This window comes from Takifugu rubripes, chromosome 14, assembly GCF_901000725.2.
Source record: "Takifugu rubripes chromosome 14, fTakRub1.2, whole genome shotgun sequence".
In the NCBI taxonomy this organism is placed as follows: domain Eukaryota; kingdom Metazoa; phylum Chordata; class Actinopteri; order Tetraodontiformes; family Tetraodontidae; genus Takifugu; species Takifugu rubripes.
The window spans coordinates 4,692,041-4,716,572 of record NC_042298.1 but is presented as its reverse complement, the minus strand read 5'-3'; the positions used below and the strand labels follow the sequence as shown (position 1 = coordinate 4,716,572).

Sequence of the window (24,532 nt, the reverse complement as noted above, 5' to 3'; positions counted from 1 at the left end):
ACTGTGTCGTACCTCTCCATCTAGTGTCCAATAGTTGGTATTACAAGTGATTCTGCCTTAAAAGGAGCAACTTTGCTGATTATATACTTTTCTCCTAACCTTTAATAAACGTTATATCTCATGTAGGAACCCCGAAAAAGAGTTTCCATCGCATCATAGAGGAGCGTCAAAAACAAAAAAAAACAAGGTATTTATCACTGAATATTACAGTAATTTTTAAAAATTTCTTCCATTGTACGCCGAAGACATGTGTGCATGAGATCTTTTGTTCCTTTCTTTTTTTATTCCTCTGTAATTCCCATTTATTGTGTCATCTACCCAGATGGCTGAAGAAGAAGAAACCAGGGAGGTTCTTTTTCCAGACTGGAAGGGTGCGGACGAGACTGGCCTGACCATTGAACAGACGAGTGAGGGGGAGATTTTTGTAAGAGGAGTGAGAGGAGAGTCACCAGCGGCACGCTCTGGAAAAGTATATGAAGGTAGGTGCATTTTTGTTTGTTTTTTCCCATTTTCTTTTTACTTGCTATACTTATACTATACTACTCTCTATATTTACTTCCTATAATGAAAACTTCAGACTATTTACTGGGGCATCTACTTAATTTACAGGTGACCAGATTGTTGGTGCCACTGTCTATTTTGACAACATGAGTCCAGAAGAAACCGCTGAGCTACTGAAGACACTGAACCGACACAAAGTTGGACTGAAACTGCAAAACAAAGGAGACAAATCTCCTGGCTACTCACCTTTGAGTACACCATGCCGTTCTCCAATGGGCACCCTGACCTGGGAGGGAAGGACCCGCTTTGGGAGTTCCAGTCCAGATATTCTTCTGGTAAGTTCCACAGAATAGTGTGTTTAGTGTGTAGTGTGTTTTCTGTCAGTCTCTGAGCCTTCATATCCTCTTCTAATACGAGACACCTCCTATCTGTCATCAGAGTGGAGATGACGAGGAGTATAAGAGAATATACACAAAAAAGATCAAACCAAGGCTGAAGTCTGAAGACCTTGCTGAGGGAGTCGACGTTCGCACAGAGCGGCACAGCAGCACCAGCAGCGATGGCAGCACAATAACTACCATCACTCGCCGCATCACTACATACACCGTGGAAATGCCTGGTGGCATAAGTGAGGAACTCGAACTTTCAAGCCCTGATGTAAAAGGGCTACGGCATGAGTCTGGAGATGGTTCTCCTGGAGTGAGAATTCTGCATGGGAGCCCTTCAGGTAAAACGGCTGCCGTATCAGAAACCGAGGTTTTCGATTCAAGTAATATCTCTCACGCTGGACCACAGGTTAGCTTGAAAGAGACACACTGGGGCAGGGGGGGAGTTCAGACAACGGTAACGACAAAAGACGGAGACAGAGTAGCAGGTCTTAAACTCAAAGGGCCTGATTTTGGAGAAATAAAGCAAGAGGGCATTGAGTTAATGAGAGGGAGTGGAGAGAAAAGAGGAGCTATTCAGGTATCTGGAACAGGTGTGACACTGAGGGGCAGTACAAACACTGGTAGTAGGCATATTGCATTTGGAGGAATGGGTGAAGCAGAGGCAGACTCAGATGAGAGGAAAGGGTCAATCAAGATGTCTTTACCGGCAAAGACTGTGCAGACCTCCACACCATCCATTCAAAAAACACAGGAGACCAAAGTTGACATCTCCGATGTTAAAATTGCTGGAGCGTCTACAGGCAGTAAGACTGAATTGAAAACTAACAAGACAAACGTGTCCACACCAAATGTGGAATTCAATCTGAAAGGTCCAACACTGAAAAGTGAGCTTGACATTGATAGAAAAGAGATAAACATCAGGAAACCAACAGAGGGTGAAAATGAAAGCATTGATATCACATTTGAAAAAACGGAAATGAAAATTCCGTCGTTTGGCAGCAAAGGTCCAAAAATTGAGATGAAGGGTGTTGATATAAACATTCCCAAAGCTGACATAGATGTAAAAGTACCTGGTGTTGGAACTAAAACTCCAGAGATTTCCATCAAAGGGCCTGATGGAAAAATCAAATCACAGGACATAAAGTCACCAACCATTTCTGGTTCAAAAATAGGAACGTCAGCTATAAATGTAAACCTCACAGGTGATGTAGATGTGTCAGTTCCAAAGATTGATGGAGATATTAAAACAAATATTAAATGTCCAGAAACAAATATTACAGGAGAAACGAGAGGATTTAAAATGGCAACAACAAATATACCCTCTGTTGATGTCAAAGGTCCAATACTGGAAGACCTTGGTGTGAATGGAAACCTTCCCAAACCTAAAATAAATGTGAAAGCTCGTGATTTTGCCATTGAGGCTCCAAAGATTGACATCGGAGGAACAGACACAACTCTAAAAGATCCAAAATTTGAACCACCATCAATTAAAACTGCAAAAATGCCAGGCATTGACATTAAACTTAAGGGTCCAAAACTAGATGTTTCCAGCAGCAGTCCAGCAGTGAAAGGAGACTTAAGTGCTCCTGCGCTGGATGTTAAAGAGGCAGACATTGATACTGAGGGTGGTTTAAAAATGCCAAAAGTCAAAGGTATCAGAGTTGAGGCTCAAGATATTGGTATAGCGAAAGGAAACATAGATGTGAAAGTACCTGATGTGGATTTTAAAGCTCCAGAGCTTGACATTGAAGGACCTGATAAAAAAATCAAAGGACCAGAATTTAACTTACAATCTTTGTCAGGACCAAAAATATCCATGCCTGGTGTTGGCTTAAACCTAAGTGGTCCCAAACTCAAAGGTGATGTTGATGTGTCAGTTCCAAAGATTGAGGGAGACATTAAAGCACCAGATTTCAATGTCACAGGTCCAGAAGTGAATATTGGGGGAGAAACAGGAGGATTTAAAATGCCAAAGTTTAAAATCCCCACATTTGCTGCAAAAGGTCCAAAACTGGAGGGTCCTGATGTTGACGTAAACCTTCCCAAAGCTGAAATCAATGTGAAGGCCCCTGATGTTGACATTGAAGGTCCAGAGATTGACATTGAAGGGCCTGATGGTAAAGTCAAAGGACCCAAATTTAAGCTACCGTCAATGAAAACTCCAAAACTTCCAGGTATTGACATTAACCTGAAAGGTCCTAAAGTTGAAGGAGATGTAGATATTTCAGTTCCAACATTGACAGGAAATATCACAGCTCCTGAGGTGGATGTTGAAGGACCAGACATTGGAGTCGAAGGACCAGAGGGAGGATTTAAGATGCCAAAAGTCAAATTGCCAAAATTTGGCTTCAAGGGTCCTCATGTTGAAGCTCCAGATGTGGACATAAACATACCTAAGGCGAACATAGATGTGAAAGTACCTGATGTTGATATTAAAGCTCCAGAGATTGACATTGAAGGACCTGATGGAAAAATCACAGGACCAAAATTGAAGCTACCATCATTTTCGGGTCCCAAAATATCCATGCCTGATGTTGGCTTAAATCTAAGTGGTCCCAAACTCAAAGGTGATGTTGATGTGTCAGTTCCAAAGATTGAGGGAGACATTAAAGCCCCAGATTTCGATGCCACAGGTCCAGAAGTGAATATTGAAGGAGAAACAGGAGGATTTAAAATGCCCAAGATTAAAATCCCCACATTTGGTGCTAAAGGTACAAAACTGGAGGGTCCTGACGTTGACGTAAACCTTCCCAAAGCTGAAATCAATGTGAAGGCCCCTGATGTTGACATTAATGCTCCAGAGATTGACATTGAAGGGCCTGATGGAAAAGTCAAAGGACCCAAATTTAAGCTACCGTCAATGAAAACACCAAAACTTCCAGGTTTTGACATTAACCTGAAAGGTCCTAAAGTTGAAGGAGATGTAGATATCTCAGTTCCATCACTGCAAGGTAATATGACAGCTCCTGAGGTGAATGTTGAAGGACCAGACATTGGAGTCGAAGGACCAGAGGGAGGATTTAAGATGCCAAAAGTCAAACTGCCAAAATTTGGCTTCAAGGGTCCTCATGTTGAAGCTCCAGATGTGGACATAAACATACCTAAGGCGAACATAGATGTGAAAGTACCTGATGTTGATATCAAAGCTCCAGAGATTGACATTGAAGGACCTGAAGGAAAAATCACAGGACCAAAATTGAAGCTACCATCATTTTCGGGTCCCAAAATATCCATGCCTGATGTTGGCTTAAATCTAAGTGGTCCCAAACTCAAAGGTGATGTTGATGTGTCAGTTCCAAAGATTGAGGGAGACATAAAGGGACCAGATTTCGATGTTACAGGTCCAGAAGTGACTATTGAAGGCGGAACAGGAGGATTTAAAATGCCCAAGTTTAAAATCCCCACATTTGGTGGAAAAGGTCCAAAACTGGAGGGTCCTGATGTTGATGTAAACCTTCCCAAAGCTGAGATCAATGTGAAGGCCCCTGATGTTGACATTAATGCTCCAGAGATTGACATTGAAGGGCCTGATGGAAAAGTCAAAGGACCCAAATTTAAGCTACCGTCAATGAAAACACCAAAACTTCCAGGTTTTGACATTAACCTGAAAGGTCCTAAAGTTGAAGGAGATGTAGATATCTCAGTTCCATCACTGCAAGGTAATATGACAGCTCCTGAGGTGAATGTTGAAGGACCAGACATTGGAGTCGAAGGACCAGAGGGAGGATTTAAGATGCCAAAAGTCAAACTGCCAAAATTTGGCTTCAAGGGTCCTCATGTTGAAGCTCCAGATGTGGACATAAACATACCTAAGGCGAACATAGATGTGAAAGTACCTGATGTTGATATCAAAGCTCCAGAGATTGACATTGAAGGACCTGAAGGAAAAATCACAGGACCAAAATTGAAGCTACCATCATTTTCGGGTCCCAAAATATCCATGCCTGATGTTGGCTTAAATCTAAGTGGTCCCAAACTCAAAGGTGATGTTGATGTGTCAGTTCCAAAGATTGAGGGAGACATAAAGGGACCAGATTTCGATGTTACAGGTCCAGAAGTGAATATTGAAGGCGGAACAGGAGGATTTAAAATGCCCAAGTTTAAAATCCCCACATTTGGTGGAAAAGGTCCAAAACTGGAGGGTCCTGATGTTGATGTAAACCTTCCCAAAGCTGAGATCAATGTGAAGGCCCCTGATGTTGACATTAATGCTCCAGAGATTGACATTGAGGGCCCTGACGGAAAAGTCAAAGGACCCAAATTTAAGCTACCGTCAATGAAAACACCAAAACTTCCAGGCATCGACATTAACTTGAAAGGTCCTAAAGTTGAAGGAGATGCAGATATTTCAGTTCCATCACTGCAAGGAAATATCACAGCTCCTGAAGTGGATGTTGAAGGACCAGACATTGGAATTGAAGGACCAGAGGGAGGATTTAAAATGCCAAAAGTCAAACTGCCAAAATTTGGCTTCAAGGGTCCTCATGTTGAAGCTCCAGATGTAGACATAAACATACCTAAGGCGAACATAGATGTGAAAGTACCTGATGTTGATATCAAAGCTCCAGAGATTGACATTGAAGGACCTGAAGGAAAAATCACAGGACCAAAATTGAAGCTACCATCATTTTCGGGTCCCAAAATATCCATGCCTGATGTTGGCTTAAATCTAAGTGGTCCCAAACTCAAAGGAGATGTTGATGTGTCAGTTCCAAAGATTGAGGGAGACATAAAGGGACCAGATTTCGATGTTACAGGTCCAGAAGTGAATATTGAAGGCGGAACAGGAGGATTTAAAATGCCCAAGTTTAAAATCCCCACATTTGGTGGAAAAGGTCCAAAACTGGAGGGTCCTGATGTTGATGTAAACCTTCCCAAAGCTGAGATCAATGTGAAGGCCCCTGATGTTGAGATTGAAGGTCCAGAGATTGACATTGAAGGGCCTGATGGAAAAATCAGGGGACCCAAATTCAAGCTACCATCAATGAAAACACCAAAACTTCCAGGCATCGACATTAACCTGAAAGGTCCTAAAGTTGAAGGAGATGTAGATATTTCAGTTCCAACACTGACAGGAAATATGACAGCTCCTGAGGTGGATGTTGAAGGACCAGACATTGGAGTCGAAGGACCAGAGGGAGGATTTAAGATGCCAAAAGTCAAACTGCCAAAATTTGGCTTCAAGGGTCCTCATGTTGAAGCTCCAGATGTTGACATAAACATACCTAAGGCGAACATAGATGTGAAAGTACCTGATGTTGATATCAAAGCTCCAGAGATTGACATTGAAGGACCTGATGGAAAAATCACAGGACCAAAATTTAAGCTACCGTCATTTTCAGGTCCCAAAATATCCATGCCTGATGTTGGCTTAAATCTAAGTGGTCCCAAACTCAAAGGAGATGTTGATGTGTCAGTTCCAAAGATTGAGGGAGACATAAAGGGACCAGATTTCGATGTTACAGGTCCAGAAGTGAATATTGAAGGCGGAACAGGAGGATTTAAAATGCCCAAGATTAAAATGCCCTCATTTGGTGGAAAAGGTCCAAAACTGGAGGGTCCTGATGTTGATGTAAACCTTCCCAAAGCTGAGATCAATGTGAAGGCCCCTGATGTTGACATTGAAGGTCCAGAGATTGACATTGAAGGGCCTGATGGAAAAGTCAAAGGACCCAAATTTAAGCTTCCATCACTTTCTGGTCCAAAATTATCAATGCCTGATGTGGATTTTCATCTGAGTGGTCCCAAACTCAAAGGAGATGTTGATGTGTCAGTTCCAAAGATTGAGGGAGACATTAAAACACCTGGTGTTGACATTAAAGGTCCTAAAGTGGATATTGACTCAGAAACAAGTGGATTTAAAATGCCCAAGTTTAAAATCCCCACATTTAGTGGAAAAGGTCCAAAACTGGAGGGTCCTGATGTTGATGTAAACCTTCCTAAAGCTGAAATCAATGTGAAGGCCCCTGATGTTGACATTAATGCTCCAGAGATTGACATTGAAGGGCCTGATGGAAAAGTCAAAGGACCCAAATTTAAGCTACCGTCAATGAAAACACCAAAACTTCCAGGTTTTGACATTAACCTGAAAGGTCCTAAAGTTGAAGGCGATGTAGATATTTCAGTTCCAACACTGACAGGAAATATGACAGCTCCTGAGGTGGATGTTGAAGGACCAGACATTGGAGTCGAAGGACCAGAGGGAGGATTTAAGATGCCAAAAGTCAAACTGCCAAAATTTGGCTTCAAGGGTCCTCATGTTGAAGCTCCAGATGTTGACATAAACATACCTAAGGCGAACATAGATGTGAAAGTACCTGATGTTGATATCAAAGCTCCAGAGATTGACATTGAAGGACCTGATGGAAAAATCACAGGACCAAAATTTAAGCTACCGTCATTTTCAGGTCCCAAAATATCCATGCCTGATGTTGGCTTAAATCTAAGTGGTCCCAAACTCAAAGGAGATGTTGATGTGTCAGTTCCAAAGATTGAGGGAGACATAAAGGGACCAGATTTCGATGTTACAGGTCCAGAAGTGAATATTGAAGGCGGAACAGGAGGATTTAAAATGCCCAAGATTAAAATGCCCTCATTTGGTGGAAAAGGTCCAAAACTGGAGGGTCCTGATGTTGATGTAAACCTTCCTAAAGCTGAAATCAATGTGAAGGCCCCTGATGTTGACATTAATGCTCCAGAGATTGACATTGAAGGGCCTGATGGAAAAGTCAAAGGACCCAAATTTAAGCTACCGTCAATGAAAACACCAAAACTTCCAGGTTTTGACATTAACCTGAAAGGTCCTAAAGTTGAAGGAGATGTAGATATTTCAGTTCCAACACTGACAGGAAATATGACAGCTCCTGAGGTGAATGTTGAAGGACCAGACATTGGAGTCGAAGGACCAGAGGGAGGATTTAAGATGCCAAAAGTCAAACTGCCAAAATTTGGCTTCAAGGGTCCTCATGTTGAAGCTCCAGATGTTGACATAAACATACCTAAGGCGAACATAGATGTGAAAGTACCTGATGTTGATATCAAAGCTCCAGAGATTGACATTGAAGGACCTGATGGAAAAATCACAGGACCAAAATTTAAGCTACCGTCATTTTCAGGTCCCAAAATATCCATGCCTGATGTTGGCTTAAATCTAAGTGGTCCCAAACTCAAAGGAGATGTTGATGTGTCAGTTCCAAAGATTGAGGGAGACATAAAGGGACCAGATTTCGATGTTACAGGTCCAGAAGTGAATATTGAAGGCGGAACAGGAGGATTTAAAATGCCCAAGATTAAAATGCCCTCATTTGGTGGAAAAGGTCCAAAACTGGAGGGTCCTGATGTTGATGTAAACCTTCCCAAAGCTGAGATCAATGTGAAGGCCCCTGATGTTGACATTGAAGGTCCAGAGATTGACATTGAAGGGCCTGATGGAAAAGTCAAAGGACCCAAATTTAAGCTTCCATCACTTTCTGGTCCAAAAATATCAATGCCTGATGTGGATTTTCATCTGAGTGGTCCCAAACTCAAAGGAGATGTTGATGTGTCAGTTCCAAAGATTGAGGGAGACATTAAAACACCTGGTGTTGACATTAAAGGTCCTAAAGTGGATATTGACTCAGAAACAAGTGGATTTAAAATGCCCAAGTTTAAAATCCCCACATTTAGTGGAAAAGGTCCAAAACTGGAGGGTCCTGATGTTGATGTAAACCTTCCTAAAGCTGAAATCAATGTGAAGGCCCCTGATGTTGACATTAATGCTCCAGAGATTGACATTGAAGGGCCTGATGGAAAAGTCAAAGGACCCAAATTTAAGCTACCGTCAATGAAAACACCAAAACTTCCAGGTTTTGACATTAACCTGAAAGGTCCTAAAGTTGAAGGAGATGTAGATATTTCAGTTCCAACACTGACAGGAAATATGACAGCTCCTGAGGTGGATGTTGAAGGACCAGACATTGGAGTCGAAGGACCAGAGGGAGGATTTAAGATGCCAAAAGTCAAACTGCCAAAATTTGGCTTCAAGGGTCCTCATGTTGAAGCTCCAGATGTTGACATAAACATACCTAAGGCGAACATAGATGTGAAAGTACCTGATGTTGATATCAAAGCTCCAGAGATTGACATTGAAGGACCTGATGGAAAAATCACAGGACCAAAATTTAAGCTACCGTCATTTTCAGGTCCCAAAATATCCATGCCTGATGTTGGCTTAAATCTAAGTGGTCCCAAACTCAAAGGAGATGTTGATGTGTCAGTTCCAAAGATTGAGGGAGACATAAAGGGACCAGATTTCGATGTTACAGGTCCAGAAGTGAATATTGAAGGCGGAACAGGAGGATTTAAAATGCCCAAGATTAAAATGCCCTCATTTGGTGGAAAAGGTCCAAAACTGGAGGGTCCTGATGTTGATGTAAACCTTCCCAAAGCTGAGATCAATGTGAAGGCCCCTGATGTTGACATTGAAGGTCCAGAGATTGACATTGAAGGGCCTGATGGAAAAGTCAAAGGACCCAAATTTAAGCTTCCATCACTTTCTGGTCCAAAAATATCAATGCCTGATGTGGATTTTCATCTGAGTGGTCCCAAACTCAAAGGAGATGTTGATGTGTCAGTTCCAAAGATTGAGGGAGACATTAAAACACCTGGTATTGACTTTAAAGGTCCTAAAGTGGATATTGACTCAGAAACAAGTGGATTTAAAATGCCCAAGTTTAAAATCCCCACATTTAGTGGAAAAGGTCCAAAACTGGAGGGTCCTGATGTTGATGTAAACCTTCCTAAAGCTGAAATCAATGTGAAGGCCCCTGATGTTGACATTAATGCTCCAGAGATTGACATTGAAGGGCCTGATGGAAAAGTCAAAGGACCCAAATTTAAGCTACCGTCAATGAAAACACCAAAACTTCCAGGTTTTGACATTAACCTGAAAGGTCCTAAAGTTGAAGGAGATGTAGATATTTCAGTTCCAACACTGACAGGAAATATGACAGCTCCTGAGGTGAATGTTGAAGGACCAGACATTGGAGTCGAAGGACCAGAGGGAGGATTTAAGATGCCAAAAGTCAAACTGCCAAAATTTGGCTTCAAGGGTCCTCATGTTGAAGCTCCAGATGTTGACATAAACATACCTAAGGCGAACATAGATGTGAAAGTACCTGATGTTGATATCAAAGCTCCAGAGATTGACATTGAAGGACCTGATGGAAAAATCACAGGACCAAAATTTAAGCTACCGTCATTTTCAGGTCCCAAAATATCCATGCCTGATGTTGGCTTAAATCTAAGTGGTCCCAAACTCAAAGGAGATGTTGATGTGTCAGTTCCAAAGATTGAGGGAGACATAAAGGGACCAGATTTCGATGTTACAGGTCCAGAAGTGAATATTGAAGGCGGAACAGGAGGATTTAAAATGCCCAAGATTAAAATGCCCTCATTTGGTGGAAAAGGTCCAAAACTGGAGGGTCCTGATGTTGATGTAAACCTTCCCAAAGCTGAGATCAATGTGAAGGCCCCTGATGTTGACATTGAAGGTCCAGAGATTGACATTGAAGGGCCTGATGGAAAAGTCAAAGGACCCAAATTTAAGCTTCCATCACTTTCTGGTCCAAAAATATCAATGCCTGATGTGGATTTTCATCTGAGTGGTCCCAAACTCAAAGGAGATGTTGATGTGTCAGTTCCAAAGATTGAGGGAGACATTAAAACACCTGGTATTGACATTAAAGGTCCTAAAGTGGATATTGACTCAGAAACAAGTGGATTTAAAATGCCCAAGTTTAAAATCCCCACATTTAGTGGAAAAGGTCCAAAACTGGAGGGTCCTGATGTTGATGTAAACCTTCCTAAAGCTGAAATCAATGTGAAGGCCCCTGATGTTGACATTAATGCTCCAGAGATTGACATTGAAGGGCCTGATGGAAAAGTCAAAGGACCCAAATTTAAGCTACCGTCAATGAAAACACCAAAACTTCCAGGTTTTGACATTAACCTGAAAGGTCCTAAAGTTGAAGGAGATGTAGATATTTCAGTTCCAACACTGACAGGAAATATGACAGCTCCTGAGGTGAATGTTGAAGGACCAGACATTGGAGTCGAAGGACCAGAGGGAGGATTTAAGATGCCAAAAGTCAAACTGCCAAAATTTGGCTTCAAGGGTCCTCATGTTGAAGCTCCAGATGTTGACATAAACATACCTAAGGCGAACATAGATGTGAAAGTACCTGATGTTGATATCAAAGCTCCAGATTTTGACATTGAAGGACCTGAAGGAAAAATCACAGGACCAAAATTGAAGCTACCGTCATTTTCAGGTCCCAAAATATCCATGCCTGATGTTGGCTTAAATCTAAGTGGTCCCAAACTCAAAGGAGATGTTGATGTGTCAGTTCCAAAGATTGAGGGAGACATAAAGGGACCAGATTTCGATGTTACAGGTCCAGAAGTGAATATTGAAGGCGGAACAGGAGGATTTAAAATGCCCAAGATTAAAATGCCCTCATTTGGTGGAAAAGGTCCAAAACTGGAGGGTCCTGATGTTGATGTAAACTTTCCCAAAGCTGAGATCAATGTGAAGGCCCCTGATGTTGACATTGAAGGTCCAGAGATTGACATTGAAGGGCCTGATGGAAAAGTCAAAGGACCCAAATTTAAGCTTCCATCACTTTCTGGTCCAAAAATATCAATGCCTGATGTGGATTTTCATCTGAGTGGTCCCAAACTCAAAGGAGATGTTGATGTGTCAGTTCCAAAGATTGAGGGAGACATTAAAACACCTGGTATTGACATTAAAGGTCCTAAAGTGGATATTGACTCAGAAACAAGTGGATTTAAAATGCCCAAGTTTAAAATCCCCACATTTAGTGGAAAAGGTCCAAAACTGGAGGGTCCTGATGTTGATGTAAACCTTCCTAAAGCTGAAATCAATGTTAAGGCCCCTGATGTTGACATTAATGCTCCAGAGATTGACATTGAAGGGCCTGATGGAAAGGTCAAAGGACCCAAATTTAAGCTACCGTCAATGAAAACACCAAAACTTCCAGGTTTTGACATTAACCTGAAAGGTCCTAAAGTTGAAGGAGATGTAGATATTTCAGTTCCAACACTGACAGGAAATATGACAGCTCCTGAGGTGGATGTTGAAGGACCAGACATTGGAGTCGAAGGACCAGAGGGAGGATTTAAGATGCCAAAAGTCAAACTGCCAAAATTTGGCTTCAAGGGTCCTCATGTTGAAGCTCCAGATGTTGACATAAACATACCTAAGGCGAACATAGATGTGAAAGTACCTGATGTTGATATTAAAGCTCCAGATTTTGACATTGAAGGACCTGAAGGAAAAATCACAGGACCAAAATTGAAGCTACCTTCATTTTCGGGTCCCAAAATATCCATGCCTGATGTTGGCTTAAACCTAAGTGGTCCCAAACTCAAAGGTGATGTTGATGTGTCAGTTCCAAAGATTGAGGGAGACATTAAAGCACCAGATTTCAATGTCACAGGTCCAGAAGTGAATATTGAAGGCGGAACAGGAGGATTTAAAATGCCCAAGATTAAAATGCCCTCATTTGGTGGAAAAGGTCCAAAACTGGAGGGTCCTGATGTTGATGTAAACCTTCCTAAAGCTGAAATCAATTTGAAGGCCCCTGATGTTGACATTGACGCTCCAGAGATTGACATTGAAGGGCCTGATGGAAAAGTCAAAGGTGGAAAATTCAAGCTACCTACAATCAAGTCACCAAAATTGCCAGAAATTGACCTTGATCTACATGGCCCAAGAGTCGAAGGAGATGGAGATGCTTCAGTTCCAAAAATTAAAGGTGATCTTAAAGCTCCTGGGGTTAAAGTAAAAACACCAGACATTAACATGAAGGGAAACAAAGGTGGATTCAAAATGCCCAAAATCAAAATGCCTCACTTTCATTTTAAAAGTCCAAAGACTGAAGTCCCTGATGTTAATATCAAAATTCCTAAAGGGAACATCAATGTAGATTGTCCAAAGGTTGAAGGAAGTGATGCAAAAATCAAAGTACCCAAAGTCAATCTTCCATCAATGTCTGGACCCAGCGTCTCGGTGCCTGATGTGGACATTCATGTGAGTCGTCCCAAACTCAAGGGTGATATCGATGTGTCAATTCCAAAGATTGAAGAAGACATTCAAATTCCAGATATTGACATGAAAGGTCCGAAATTGGATCTCGAACAAGAAGGTGGATTTAAGATGCCAAAAGTCAAATTGCCAAAATTTGGCTTCAAGGGTCCTCACATTGAAGCTCCAGATGTGGACATAAACATACCTAAAGCTAACATAGATGTGAAAGTACCTGATGTTGATATCAAAGCTCCAGAGATTGACATTGAAGGACCTGATGGAAAAATCACTGGACCAAAATTGAAATTACCATCATTTTCGGGTCCCAAAATATCCATGCCTGATGTTGGCTTAAATCTAAGTGGTCCCAAACTCAAAGGAGATGTTGATGTGTCAGTTCCAAAGATTGAGGGAGACATAAAGGGACCAGATTTTGATGTTACAGGTCCAGAAGTGAATATTGAAGGCGGAACAGGAGGATTTAAAATGCCCAAGATTAAAATGCCCTCATTTGGTGGAAAAGGTCCAAAACTGGAGGGTCCTGATGTTGACATTGAAGGTCCAGAGATTGACATTGAAGGGCCTGATGGAAAAGTCAAAGGACCCAAATTTAAGCTTCCATCACTTTCTGGTCCAAAAATATCAATGCCTGATGTGGATTTTCATCTGAGTGGTCCCAAACTCAAAGGTGATGTTGATGTGTCAGTTCCAAAGATTGAGGGAGACATGAAAGCACCAAAAGTTGATGTTAAAGGCCCAGAAGTAAATATTGAAGGTGAAGGTGGTTTTAAAATGCCAACATTTAAAATGCCCTCCTTTGGTGGTAAAAGCCCCAAACTAGATGGCCCTGATTTTGATGTAAACCTTCCTAAAGCTGAGATTGATGTCAAGCCCCCTGATGTTGACATTAAAGGTCCTAAGTTTGACATTGAAGGAGAAACAAGTGGATTTAAAATGCCCAAGATTAAAATGCCCTCATTTGGTGGTAAAAGCCCCAAACTAGAAGGCCCTGATTTTGATGTAAACCTTCCTAAAGCTGAGATCAATGTGGAGGCCCCTGATGTTGACATTAATGCTCCAGAGATTGACATTGAAGGCCCTGATGGAAAAATCAGGGGACCTAAATTTAAGCTTCCATCACTTTCTGGTCCAAAAATATCAATGCCTGATATGGATTTTCATCTGAGTGGTCCCAAACTCAAAGGTGATGTTGATGTGTCAGTTCCAAAGATTGAGGGAGACATTAAAGCACCAAAAGTTGATATTAAAGGTCCAGAAGTAAATATTGAAGGAGAAAGTGGTGGTTTTAAAATGCCAACAATCAAAATGCCTTCATTCGGTGGGAAAAGCCCTAAACTAGAGGGCCCTGATTTTGATGTAAACCTTCCTAAAGCTGAGATCAATGTGGAGGCCCCTGATGTTGACATTAATGCTCCAGAGATTAACATTGAGGGGCCTGATGGAAAAATCAGGGGACCCAAATTTAAGCTTCCATCACTTTCTGGTCCAAAAGTATCAATGCCTGATGTGGATTTTCATCTGAGAGGTCCCAAACTTAAAGGTGATGTTGATGTGTCAGTTCCAAAGATTGAGGGAGACATTAAAGCACCAAAAGTTGATGTTAAAGGTCCAGAAGTAAATATTGAAGGAGAAAGTGGAGGTTTTAAAATGCCAACAATCAAAATGCCCTCATTTGGTGGGAAAAGCCCAAAACTAGAAGGCCCTGATTTTGATGTAAGACTTCCTAAATCTGAGATCAATGTGAAGGCCCCTGATGTTGACATTAAAGGTCCTAAGTTTGACATCGAAGGAGAAACAAGTGGATTAAAAATGCCCAAGATTAAAATGCCCTCATTTGGTGGTAAAAGCCCCAAACTAGAAGGCCCTGATTTCGATGTAAACCTTCCTAAAGCTGAGATCAATGTGAAGGCCCCTGATGTTGACATTAATGCTCCAGAGATTGACATTGAGGGGCCTGATGGAAAAATCAGGGGACCCAAATTTAAGCTTCCATCACTTTCTGGTCCAAAAATATCAATGCCTGATGTGGATTTTCGTCTGAGTGGTCCCAAACTTAAAGGTGATGTTGATGTGTCAGTTCCAAAGATTGAGGGAGACATTAAAGCACCAAAAGTTGATGTTAAAGGTCCAGAAGTAAATATTGAAGGCGAAGGTGGTTTTAAAATGCCAACATTTAAAATGCCCTCCTTTGGTGGTAAAAGTCCCAAACTAGAAGGCCCTGATTTTGATGTAAACCTTCCTAAAGCTGAGATCAATGTGGAGGCCCCTGATGTTGACATTGATGCTCCAGACATTAACATTGAGGGGCCTGATGGAAAAATCAGGGGACCCAAATTTAAGCTTCCATCACTTTCTGGTCCAAAAATATCAATGCCTGATGTGGATTTTCGTCTGAGTGGTCCCAAACTTAAAGGTGATGTTGATGTGTCAGTTCCAAAGATTGAGGGAGATATTAAAGCACCAAAAGTTGATGTTAAAGGTCCAGAAGTAAATATTGAAGGAGAAAGTGGAGGTTTTAAAATGCCAACAATCAAAATGCCCTCATTTGGTGGGAAAAGCCCAAAACTAGAAGGCCCTGATTTTGATGTAAGACTTCCTAAATCTGAGATCAATGTGAAGGCCCCTGATGTTGACATTAAAGGTCCTAAGTTTGACATTGAAGAAGAAACAAGTGGATTTAAAATGCCCAAGATTAAAATGCCCTCATTTGGTGGTAAAAGTCCCAAACTAGAGGGCCCTGATTTCGATGTAAACCTTCCTAAAGCTGAGATCAATGTGAAGGCCCCTGATGTTGACATTAAAGGTCCTAAGTTTGATGGTGACGGAGAAACAAGTGGATTTAAGATGCCCAAAATTAAATTGCCCTCATTTGGTGGTAAAGGCCCTAAACTAGAAGGCCCTGATTTTGATGTAAACCTTCCTAAAGCTGAGATCAATGTGAAGGCCCCTGATGTTGACATTAATGCTCCAGAGATTGACATTGAAGGCCCTGATGGAAAAATCAGGGGACCTAAATTTAAGCTTCCATCACTTTCTGGTCCAAAAATATCAATGCCTGATATGGATTTTCATCTGAGTGGTCCCAAACTCAAAGGTGATGTTGATGTGTCAGTTCCAAAGATTGAGGGAGACATTAAAGCACCAAAAGTTGATGTTAAAGGCCCAGAAATAAATATTGAAGGCGAAGGTGGTTTTAAAATGCCAACATTTAAAATGCCCTCCTTTGGTGGTAAAAGTCCCAAACTAGAGGGCCCTGATTTTGATGTAAACCTTCCTAAAGCTGAGATCAACGTGGAGGCCCCTGATGTTGACATTGATGCTCCAGACATGAACATTGAGGGGCCTGATGGAAAAATCAGGGGACCCAAATTTAAGCTTCCATCACTTTCTGGTCCAAAAATATCAATGCCTGATGTGGATTTTCATCTGAGTGGTCCCAAACTCAAAGGTGATGTTGATGTGTCAGTTCCAAAGATTGAGGGAGACATTAAAGCACCAAAAGTTGATGTTAAAGGTCCAGAAGTAAATATTGAAGGAGAAAGTGGAGGTTTTAAAATGCCAACAATCAAAATGCCCTCATTTGGTGGGAAAAGCCCAAAACTAGAAGGCCCTGATTTTGATGTAAGACTTCCTAAATCTGAGATCAATGTGAAGGCCCCTGATGTTGACATTAAAGGTCCTAAGTTTGACATTGAAGGAGAAACAAGTGGATTTAAAATGCCCAAGTTTAAAATGCCCTCATTTGGTGGTAAAAGTCCCAAACTAGAGGGCCCTGATTTCGATGTAAACCTTCCTAAAGCTGAGATCAATGTGAAGGCCCCTGATGCTGACATTAAAGGTCCAGAGATTGACATTGAAGGACCTGATGGAAAAATCAGGGGACCCAAATTCAAGCTTCCATCACTTTCTGGTCCAAAAATATCAATGCCTGATGTGGATTTTCATCTGAGTGGTCCCAAAGTCAAAGGTGATGTTGATGTGTCAGTTCCAAAGATTGAGGGAGACATTAAAGCACCAAAAGTTGATGTTAAAGGTCCAGAAGTAAATATTGAAGGCGAAGGTGGTTTTAAAATGCCAACATTTAAAATGCCCTCCTTTGGTGGTAAAAGCCCCAAAGTAGAGGGCCCTGATTTTGATGTAAACCTTCCTAAAGCTGAGATCAATGTGGAGGCCCCTGATGTTGACATTGATGCTCCAGAGATTAACATTGAGGGGCCAGATGGAAAAATCAGGGGACCCAAATTTAAGCTTCCATCACTTTCTGGTCCAAAAATATCAATGCCTGATATGGATTTTCATATCAGTGGTCCCAAAGTTAAAGGTGATGTTGATTTGTCAGTTCCAAAGATTGAGGGAGACATAAAAGCACCAAAAGTTGATGTTAAAGGTCCAGAAGTAAATATTGAAGGAGAAAGTGGTGGTTTTAAAATGCCAACAATCAAAATGCCCTCATTCGGTGGGAAAAGCCCTAAACTAGAAGGCCCTGATTTTGATGTAAACCTTCCTAAAGCTGAGATCGATATTAAGCGCCCTAATGTTGACATTAAAGGTCCTAAGTTTGACATTGAAGGAGAAACAAGTGGATTTAAAATGCCCAAGATTAAAATGCCCTCATTTGGTGGTAAAAGCCCCAAACTAGAAGGCCCTGATTTTGATGTAAACCTTCCTAAAGCTGAGATCAATGTAAAGGCCCCTGATGTTGACGTTAAAGGTCCAGAGATTGACATTGAAGGCCCTGATGGAAAAATCAGGGGACCCAAATTTAAGCTTCCATCACTTTCTGGTCCAAACGTATCAATGCCTGATGTGGATTTTCATCTGAGTGGTCCCAAACTCAAAGGAGATGTTGATGTGTCAGTTCCAAAGATTGAGGGAGACATTAAAACACCAAAGGTTGATGTTAAAGGTCCAGAAGTAAATGTTGAAGGTAAAGGTGGTTTTAAAATGCCAACATTTAAAATGCCCTCCTTTGGTGGTAAAAGCCCTAAACTAGAAGGCCCTGATTTTGATGTAAACCTTCCTAAAGCTGAAATCAATGTGAAGGCCCCTGATGTTGACATTAAAGGTCCAGAGATCGACATTGAAGGACCTGATGGAAAAATCAGGGGACCCAAATTTAAGCTTCCATCACTTTCTGGTCCAAAAATATCAATGCCTGATGTGGATTTTCATCTGAGTGGTCCCAAACTCAAAGGTGATGTTGATATGTCAGTTCCAAAGATTGAGGGAGACATTAAAGCACCAAAAGTTGATGTTAAAGGTCCAGAAGTAAATATTGAAGGAGAAAGTGGAGGTTTTAAAATGCCAACAATCAAAATGCCCTCATTCGGTGGGAAAAGCCCAAAACTAGAAGGCCCTGATTTTGATGTAAAACTTCCTAAAACTGAGATCGATATCAAGCCCCCTGATGTTGACATTGATGCTCCAGAGATTAACATTGAGGGGCCTGATGGAAAAATCAAGGGACCCAAATTTAAGCTTCCATCACTTTCTGGTCCAAAAATATCAATGCCTGATATGGATTTTCATCTGAGTGGTCCCAAAGTTAAAGGTGATGTTGATGTGTCAGTTCCAAAGATTGAGGGAGACATTAAAACACCAAAGGTTGATGTGAAAGGTCCAGGAGTAAATATTGAGGGCGAAAGTGGAGGTTTTAAAATGCCAACAATCAAAATGCCTTCATTCGGAGGGAAAAGCCCTAAACTAGAGGGCCCTGATTTTGATGTAAACCTTCCTAAAGCTGAGATCGATATCAAGCGCCCTGATGTTGACATTAAAGGTCCTAAATTTGACATTGAAGGAGAAACAGGTGGATTTAAAATGCCCAAGATTAAAATGCCCTCATTTGGTGGTAAAAGCCCCAAACTAGAAGGCCCTGATTTTGATGTAAACCTTCCTAAAGGTGAGATCAATGTGAAGGCCCCTGATGCTGACATTAAAGGTCCAGAGTTTGACATTGAAGGCCCTGATGGAAAAATCAGGGGACCCAAATTTAAGCTTCCATCACTTTCTGGTCCAAAAATATCAATGCCTGATGTGGATTTTCATCTGAGTGGTCCCAAACTCAAAGGTGATGTTGATGTGTCAGTTCCAAAGATTGAGGGAGACATTAAAGCACCAAAAGTTGATGTTAAAGGTCCAGAAGTAAATATTGAAGGAGAAGGTGGTTTTAAAATGCCAACATTTAAAATGCCCTCCTTTGGTGGTAAACGTCCCAAACTAGAGGGCCCTGATTTTGATGTAAACCTTCCTAAAGCTGAGATTGATGTCAAGCCCCCTGATGTTGACATTGATGCTCCAGAGATTAACATTGAGGGGCCAGATGGAAAAATCAGGGGACCCAAATTTAAGCTTCCATCACTTTCTGGTCCAAAAATATCAATGCCTGATATGGATTTTCATCTGAGTGGTCCCAAACTCAAAGGTGATGTTGATGTGTCAGTGCCAAAGATTGAAGGAGACATTAAAGGACCAAAGGTTGATGTTAAAGGTCCAGAAGTAAATATTGAGGGAGAAAGTGGAGGTTTTAAAATGCCAACAATCAAAATGCCCTCATTCGGTGGGAAAAGCCCTAAACTAGAGGGCCCTGATTTTGATGTAAACCTTCCTAAAGCTGAGATCGATATTAAGCGCCCTGATGTTGACATTAAAGGTCCTAAGTTTGACATTGAAGGAGAAACAAGTGGATTTAAAATGCCCAAGATTAAAATGCCCTCATTTGGTGGTAAAAGCCCCAAACTAGAAGGCCCTGATTTTGATGTAAACCTTCCTAAAGCTGAGATCAATGTAAAGGCCCCTGATGTTGACGTTAAAGGTCCAGAGATTGACATTGAAGGCCCTGATGGAAAAATCAGGGGACCCAAATTTAAGCTTCCATCACTTTCTGGTCCAAATGTATCAATGCCTGATGTGGATTTTCATCTGAGTGGTCCCAAACTCAAAGGAGATGTTGATGTGTCAGTTCCAAAGATTGAGGGAGACATTAAAACACCAAAGGTTGATGTTAAAGGTCCAGAAGTAAATGTTGAAGGTAAAGGTGGTTTTAAAATGCCAACATTTAAAATGCCCTCCTTTGGTGGTAAAAGCCCTAAACTAGAAGGCCCTGATTTTGATGTAAACCTTCCTAAAGCTGAAATCAATGTGAAGGCCCCCGATGTTGACATTGATGCTCCAGAGATTAACATTGAGGGGCCTGATGGAAAAATCAGGGGACCCAAATTTAAGCTTCCATCACTTTCTGGTCCAAAAGTATCAATGCCTGATGTGGATTTTCATCTGAGTGGTCCCAAACTCAAAGGTGATGTTGATATGTCAGTTCCAGATGTTGACATTAAAGGTCCCAAAGTGGATCTCGAAGAAGAGGGAGGATTTAAGGTGCCAAAAGTCAGAATACCAAAATTTGGCTTCAAGGGTCCTCATGTTGAAGCTCCAGATGTGGACATAAACATACCTAAGGCGAACATAGATGTGAAAGTACCTGATGTTGATATTAAAGCTCCAGAGATTGACATTGAAGGACCTGATGGAAAAATCACTGGACCAAAATTGAAGCTACCATCATTTTCGGGTCCAAAAATATCTATGCCTGATGTTGGCTTAAATCTAAGTGGTCCCAAACTCAAAGGTGATGTTGATGTTTCAGTTCCAAAGATTGAGGGAGACATTAAAGCACCAAAAGTTGATGTTAAAGGTCCAGAAGTAAATATTGGGGGAGAAAGTGGAGGTTTTAAAATGCCAACAATCAAAATGCCCTCATTCGGTGGTAAAAGTCCCAAACTAGAGGGCCCTGAGTTTGATGTAAACCTTCCTAAAGCTGGAATCAATGTGAAGGCTCCTTCTGTTGACATTAAAGGTTGTGAGATGAATATTGATCGACCTGATGGAAAAATCAAAGGAGCAAAATTCCATGTGCCATCACTCTCTGGTCCAAAAATATCAATGCCTGATGTAGATTTTCATCTGAGTGGTCCCAGACATGAAGGTGACGTGTCCGTTCCAAAGATTGAGGGAGACATTAAAGCACCAAAAGTTGATGTCAAAGCTCCTAAGTTTGGACTAAAAATGCCACAGATAGATTTTGAGGGTTCAAGTGTACAGGTCCCTCAAATGGACGTTAACATTCCTTCTTCTGACCTCAATGTTGAAGGACCTACTGCCAAACTCAAAGGTGATGTGAAATTGGCCACACCCAGTATAGATGGTAGCCTTGACTGTGGAGTACCTAGTATTACTTCACAGGGTGTTTCTGTTGATCATGTAAAGACTGGTGTTCGTTTTCCAAAGTTCAAAGGCCCTAAATTTGGAATTAAATCCCCTGAAATTGAAAGTCCAGAATCCACTGTCAAAGTAAAAGTCCCCAAAGCACAAATTAATGTCTCAGGCACTGATGCAAGTATTGATGCCCCTGACATTGATATCAAAGGGAAAAGGGGCAAATTTAAACTTCCTAAAGTTAAAGGAAAGACAAAGAAACCTGATTTTGAGGTAGACACTCCAGCAATAAATCTCGAAGTTGACTCACCCAATATCCATGTCAAAGGAACGAAGGTGAAGAAGCCTCTTTTTGGTAAGCTACATTTTCCTGATGTGGAGATAGATATTAAATCACCAAAACTTAAAGGTGATGGATCTTTATCATCTGATGTAGATTTGCCATCTGCTTCATTGAACATCTCCCCAGACAAAGGCAAAGATGTGAACATGCCAAAAGTGACCATGTCTGCTCCGGATGTTGATGCAAACCTCAGCACACACACAGAGGGTTCAATATCTGCTAGTCATAAAGGGCCATGGTTAAATGTGAAGGGCGGAGCAGAGTTTGATGGTGGTGTCTCAGCAGCCGCAGTGCCTTGTGGCCTTAACTTCCCAGAGGGTGCTGTAACCTTTCCCAAATTGAAGATTCCAAAATTTGGTTTTCTTTACACGGAAGAGCTGGACGGTGAAGGGGGACATTTAGATAGTGCAGCTTTAAAAATACAATCTCCATCAATTAGTTGTCAAGCAAGTTCTCCAAATATTCAAGTTCCCAGTCCTGAAGTGAGGTATAATGAAAGCAAGGTCAAGGTGAAAATGCCAAGATTATTTGGCAAGTCAAAACAAAAGGTTGGCAGCGCAGGTGATCTTCAGGGTCCAGAGATAGAATTGGGTGCAAGAGGAAAGGATGTGCATGCAGAGAAAGAATTAGGTGGGAAATTTGAATTACAGGGCAACCCTGGCCTCAGTGTGTCTTCAAAGAGCAAATCGGCCTCCCTGGATGTGTTCAAAATAAGGCACAGATCTTCTCTGAGCGATGAGGGGGGCCTTAATATTAGTTCTTCACCTCACTTGGAAGCTGGAAGTGGTGATATTTCATTAGACCTTGGAGGGGGCAAAATTAAGGGGAAGAAAGGCAAGTTGAAATTTGGCACCTTTGGAGGGTTTGGTTCAAAGTCGAAGGGCTCGTATGAAGTGACACTTGGTGAAGGTGCCGACACAGGGGCAGAGGGAAGTGCAGGTGTTTCACAAACTTTTAAGAAATCTAGGTTGTCTTCATCCTCCAGCAGTGACAGTGGTGGTGGTTTAAAGTTGCCAAAAGTTGAACTGACTGTTTCGCCCAAAAAATAATCAACGCCAATTAAAACTGTGCTCTTGGCACAAAATACCAGTTCTTCAATTGAAAGGGGTCTCACATAGTCCTCTAAATTGTTAAACATTTTTTCTCAAGTAAACCAAGCCTGCAACACAATAAACCATTCAAAGTGTAAATAAGATGAATGTGTATTGTTATATTATTTCTGTACATAGTCCAGATTTATTGAATATATTCCACTTTGCAGAAAAAAAAAAAAAACAATAGTTTTTAATATAGGATTATGTCTCATTTGATTTTTTTTATTTTAATTGAATGTTGTTACATTGGGTGTGGTATATTGGTATCCAGGGGTTTATTGCACAGAGAGAGTTCCAATAGTTAATAATTTGAAGGAAGTTGCTGTTCATACACCCAGACACAACCATCAGCAGTTAAGATTTCATGTGTATTATTGTTTAATCAATGCAGAACCAAATATAGACCACATAGAACTGGCTCTTTAGAAAGCAATAATGTTCTATTTGCCAACACTCACTGTTTGCAACTGCCTGTCAGTAATTTTCTGAGCATTTTTAAGAACATTTATTTTGTGCAAGCAAATGGATTAAAAAAAATAAAAAACAAAAAACAAACTATAAGTATATATTAAGTTGCTTCATATTAAACACATTTTGCTTTTTAATCATGTGTCATTTTCATACCTTATGGTTCTCTGTGTTTTATTTCATTCATTTCCTTTAGTTTGCTTAACACACTTTATATACTACACAAAAAAAGATGTCTCTTTTTTTTGCAAAGAAACTGTGTAGATTGACTCTTATTGGAGTTAAAACATGATTATTTGGGCCAATTTCATTGTGTGCATTCTGTCAAACAAACTAAATAAACAGATTTATAGAAATTAATTCTAAGGTTTGTACGTCTGTGTTTTTTTGTGAAAATTTGTACCTACCGTGAACACTGTTTCCACTGTCAAGTCATGTCCAGCAGATAGCGCTAATTTTACTACCAGCTGCCTTAAAAACACCACCGGAGGGACTGTCAAAAGGTAAATACACAAACCCACCCTCTGCAAGGTTTGGGCACCGATTAACTGAAAGAAATCTGCAGCATAAAGCAAAGCCATACTGGCCACTGAGAAGGAATTCAAGACAACAGTAGTTAAACTGTAGCAGAAATAAATGTTTTTTGTTTATTTATATTTGAAATGTTGATAGAATAAAAGTCTAAAGCACATAGATTAAAGTTAAAGTATGTTTTCAACTGTAAAAGTGACCATTTCCCAAGAATTTCGGGGAGTTTAGAAGAGAAAATGGGAGATACGATTTAATAAATGACATACTATAAATAATCACAATGATAAATAGGAAAAAGCACTCAGACAGCACAGACCTCTGCAAAGCAGCTCAGTACCCGCATATTGTGACTCACACCTGTAGTAGTGTGCAGTAATACAATGTTACATAACTTAGTAGGTTGCTTTTGTTTGAAAGATGAAGTCCCTCTGGAATCTGGAACATCACCTGAAAATTCCGTTAAAATCCGTTTATAACATTTTGAGTCATTTTGCTAAAAGACAGACAAGCTGTCACATAACCTCATCGGTAATAACGTTGACAAAAATAACAAAAACAAGTGAGCGGTGGTATTATTATTGTATAGAATCTGACCCTGCATTGGACAACAAATGAAATTGAGTTGTACATATAGGGATTAGCTTGTTGTTTGTGTTTTTGTTGATCCTCAGCAAAGTTATTCTGAGAGCATTTCAAATATAGTGGGAACACAGTAGGAACTTTTATGCATAAGTCTTGATAGATGTCATCATCAAAACCTTATTGATCAATCTGATCAAAGGTAATCATTGATGTGTAGAAAATAGGAATGCAAAGCAATTCCAATCATTTTTTAGAATTTCAAGGTACAAACGATGTATTATATTGTTAGCTCTTGGGCTAAAAA

General features: G+C 40.8%; 1 protein-coding gene across 4 annotated transcripts in view; it reads left to right on the top strand.

Moving 5' to 3' along the window:
* ahnak (AHNAK nucleoprotein) overlaps window positions 1-23,475 on the top strand; it is a 32,578-nt gene extending 9,103 nt beyond the window's left edge. The window contains exons 3-9 of one of the 4 annotated variants that reach the window (XM_029846998.1): window positions 127-187; window positions 323-479; window positions 610-836; window positions 940-6,456; window positions 6,505-6,684; window positions 7,393-8,404; window positions 12,308-23,475. In XM_029846998.1, coding sequence (XP_029702858.1) covers window positions 323-479; window positions 610-836; window positions 940-6,456; window positions 6,505-6,684; window positions 7,393-8,404; window positions 12,308-22,602 — 17,388 coding nt within the window. In that variant the 5' untranslated portion in view covers window positions 127-187 and the 3' untranslated portion in view covers window positions 22,603-23,475. Of the gene's footprint in view, window positions 1-126; window positions 188-322; window positions 480-609; window positions 837-939; window positions 6,721-7,050; window positions 8,851-9,006 lie in introns of all 4 variants that reach the window. The other 3 variants (XM_029846999.1, XM_029846997.1, XM_029847000.1) reach the window with 3 other exon arrangements.
* Window positions 23,476-24,532: the final 1,057 nt, after the last annotated feature.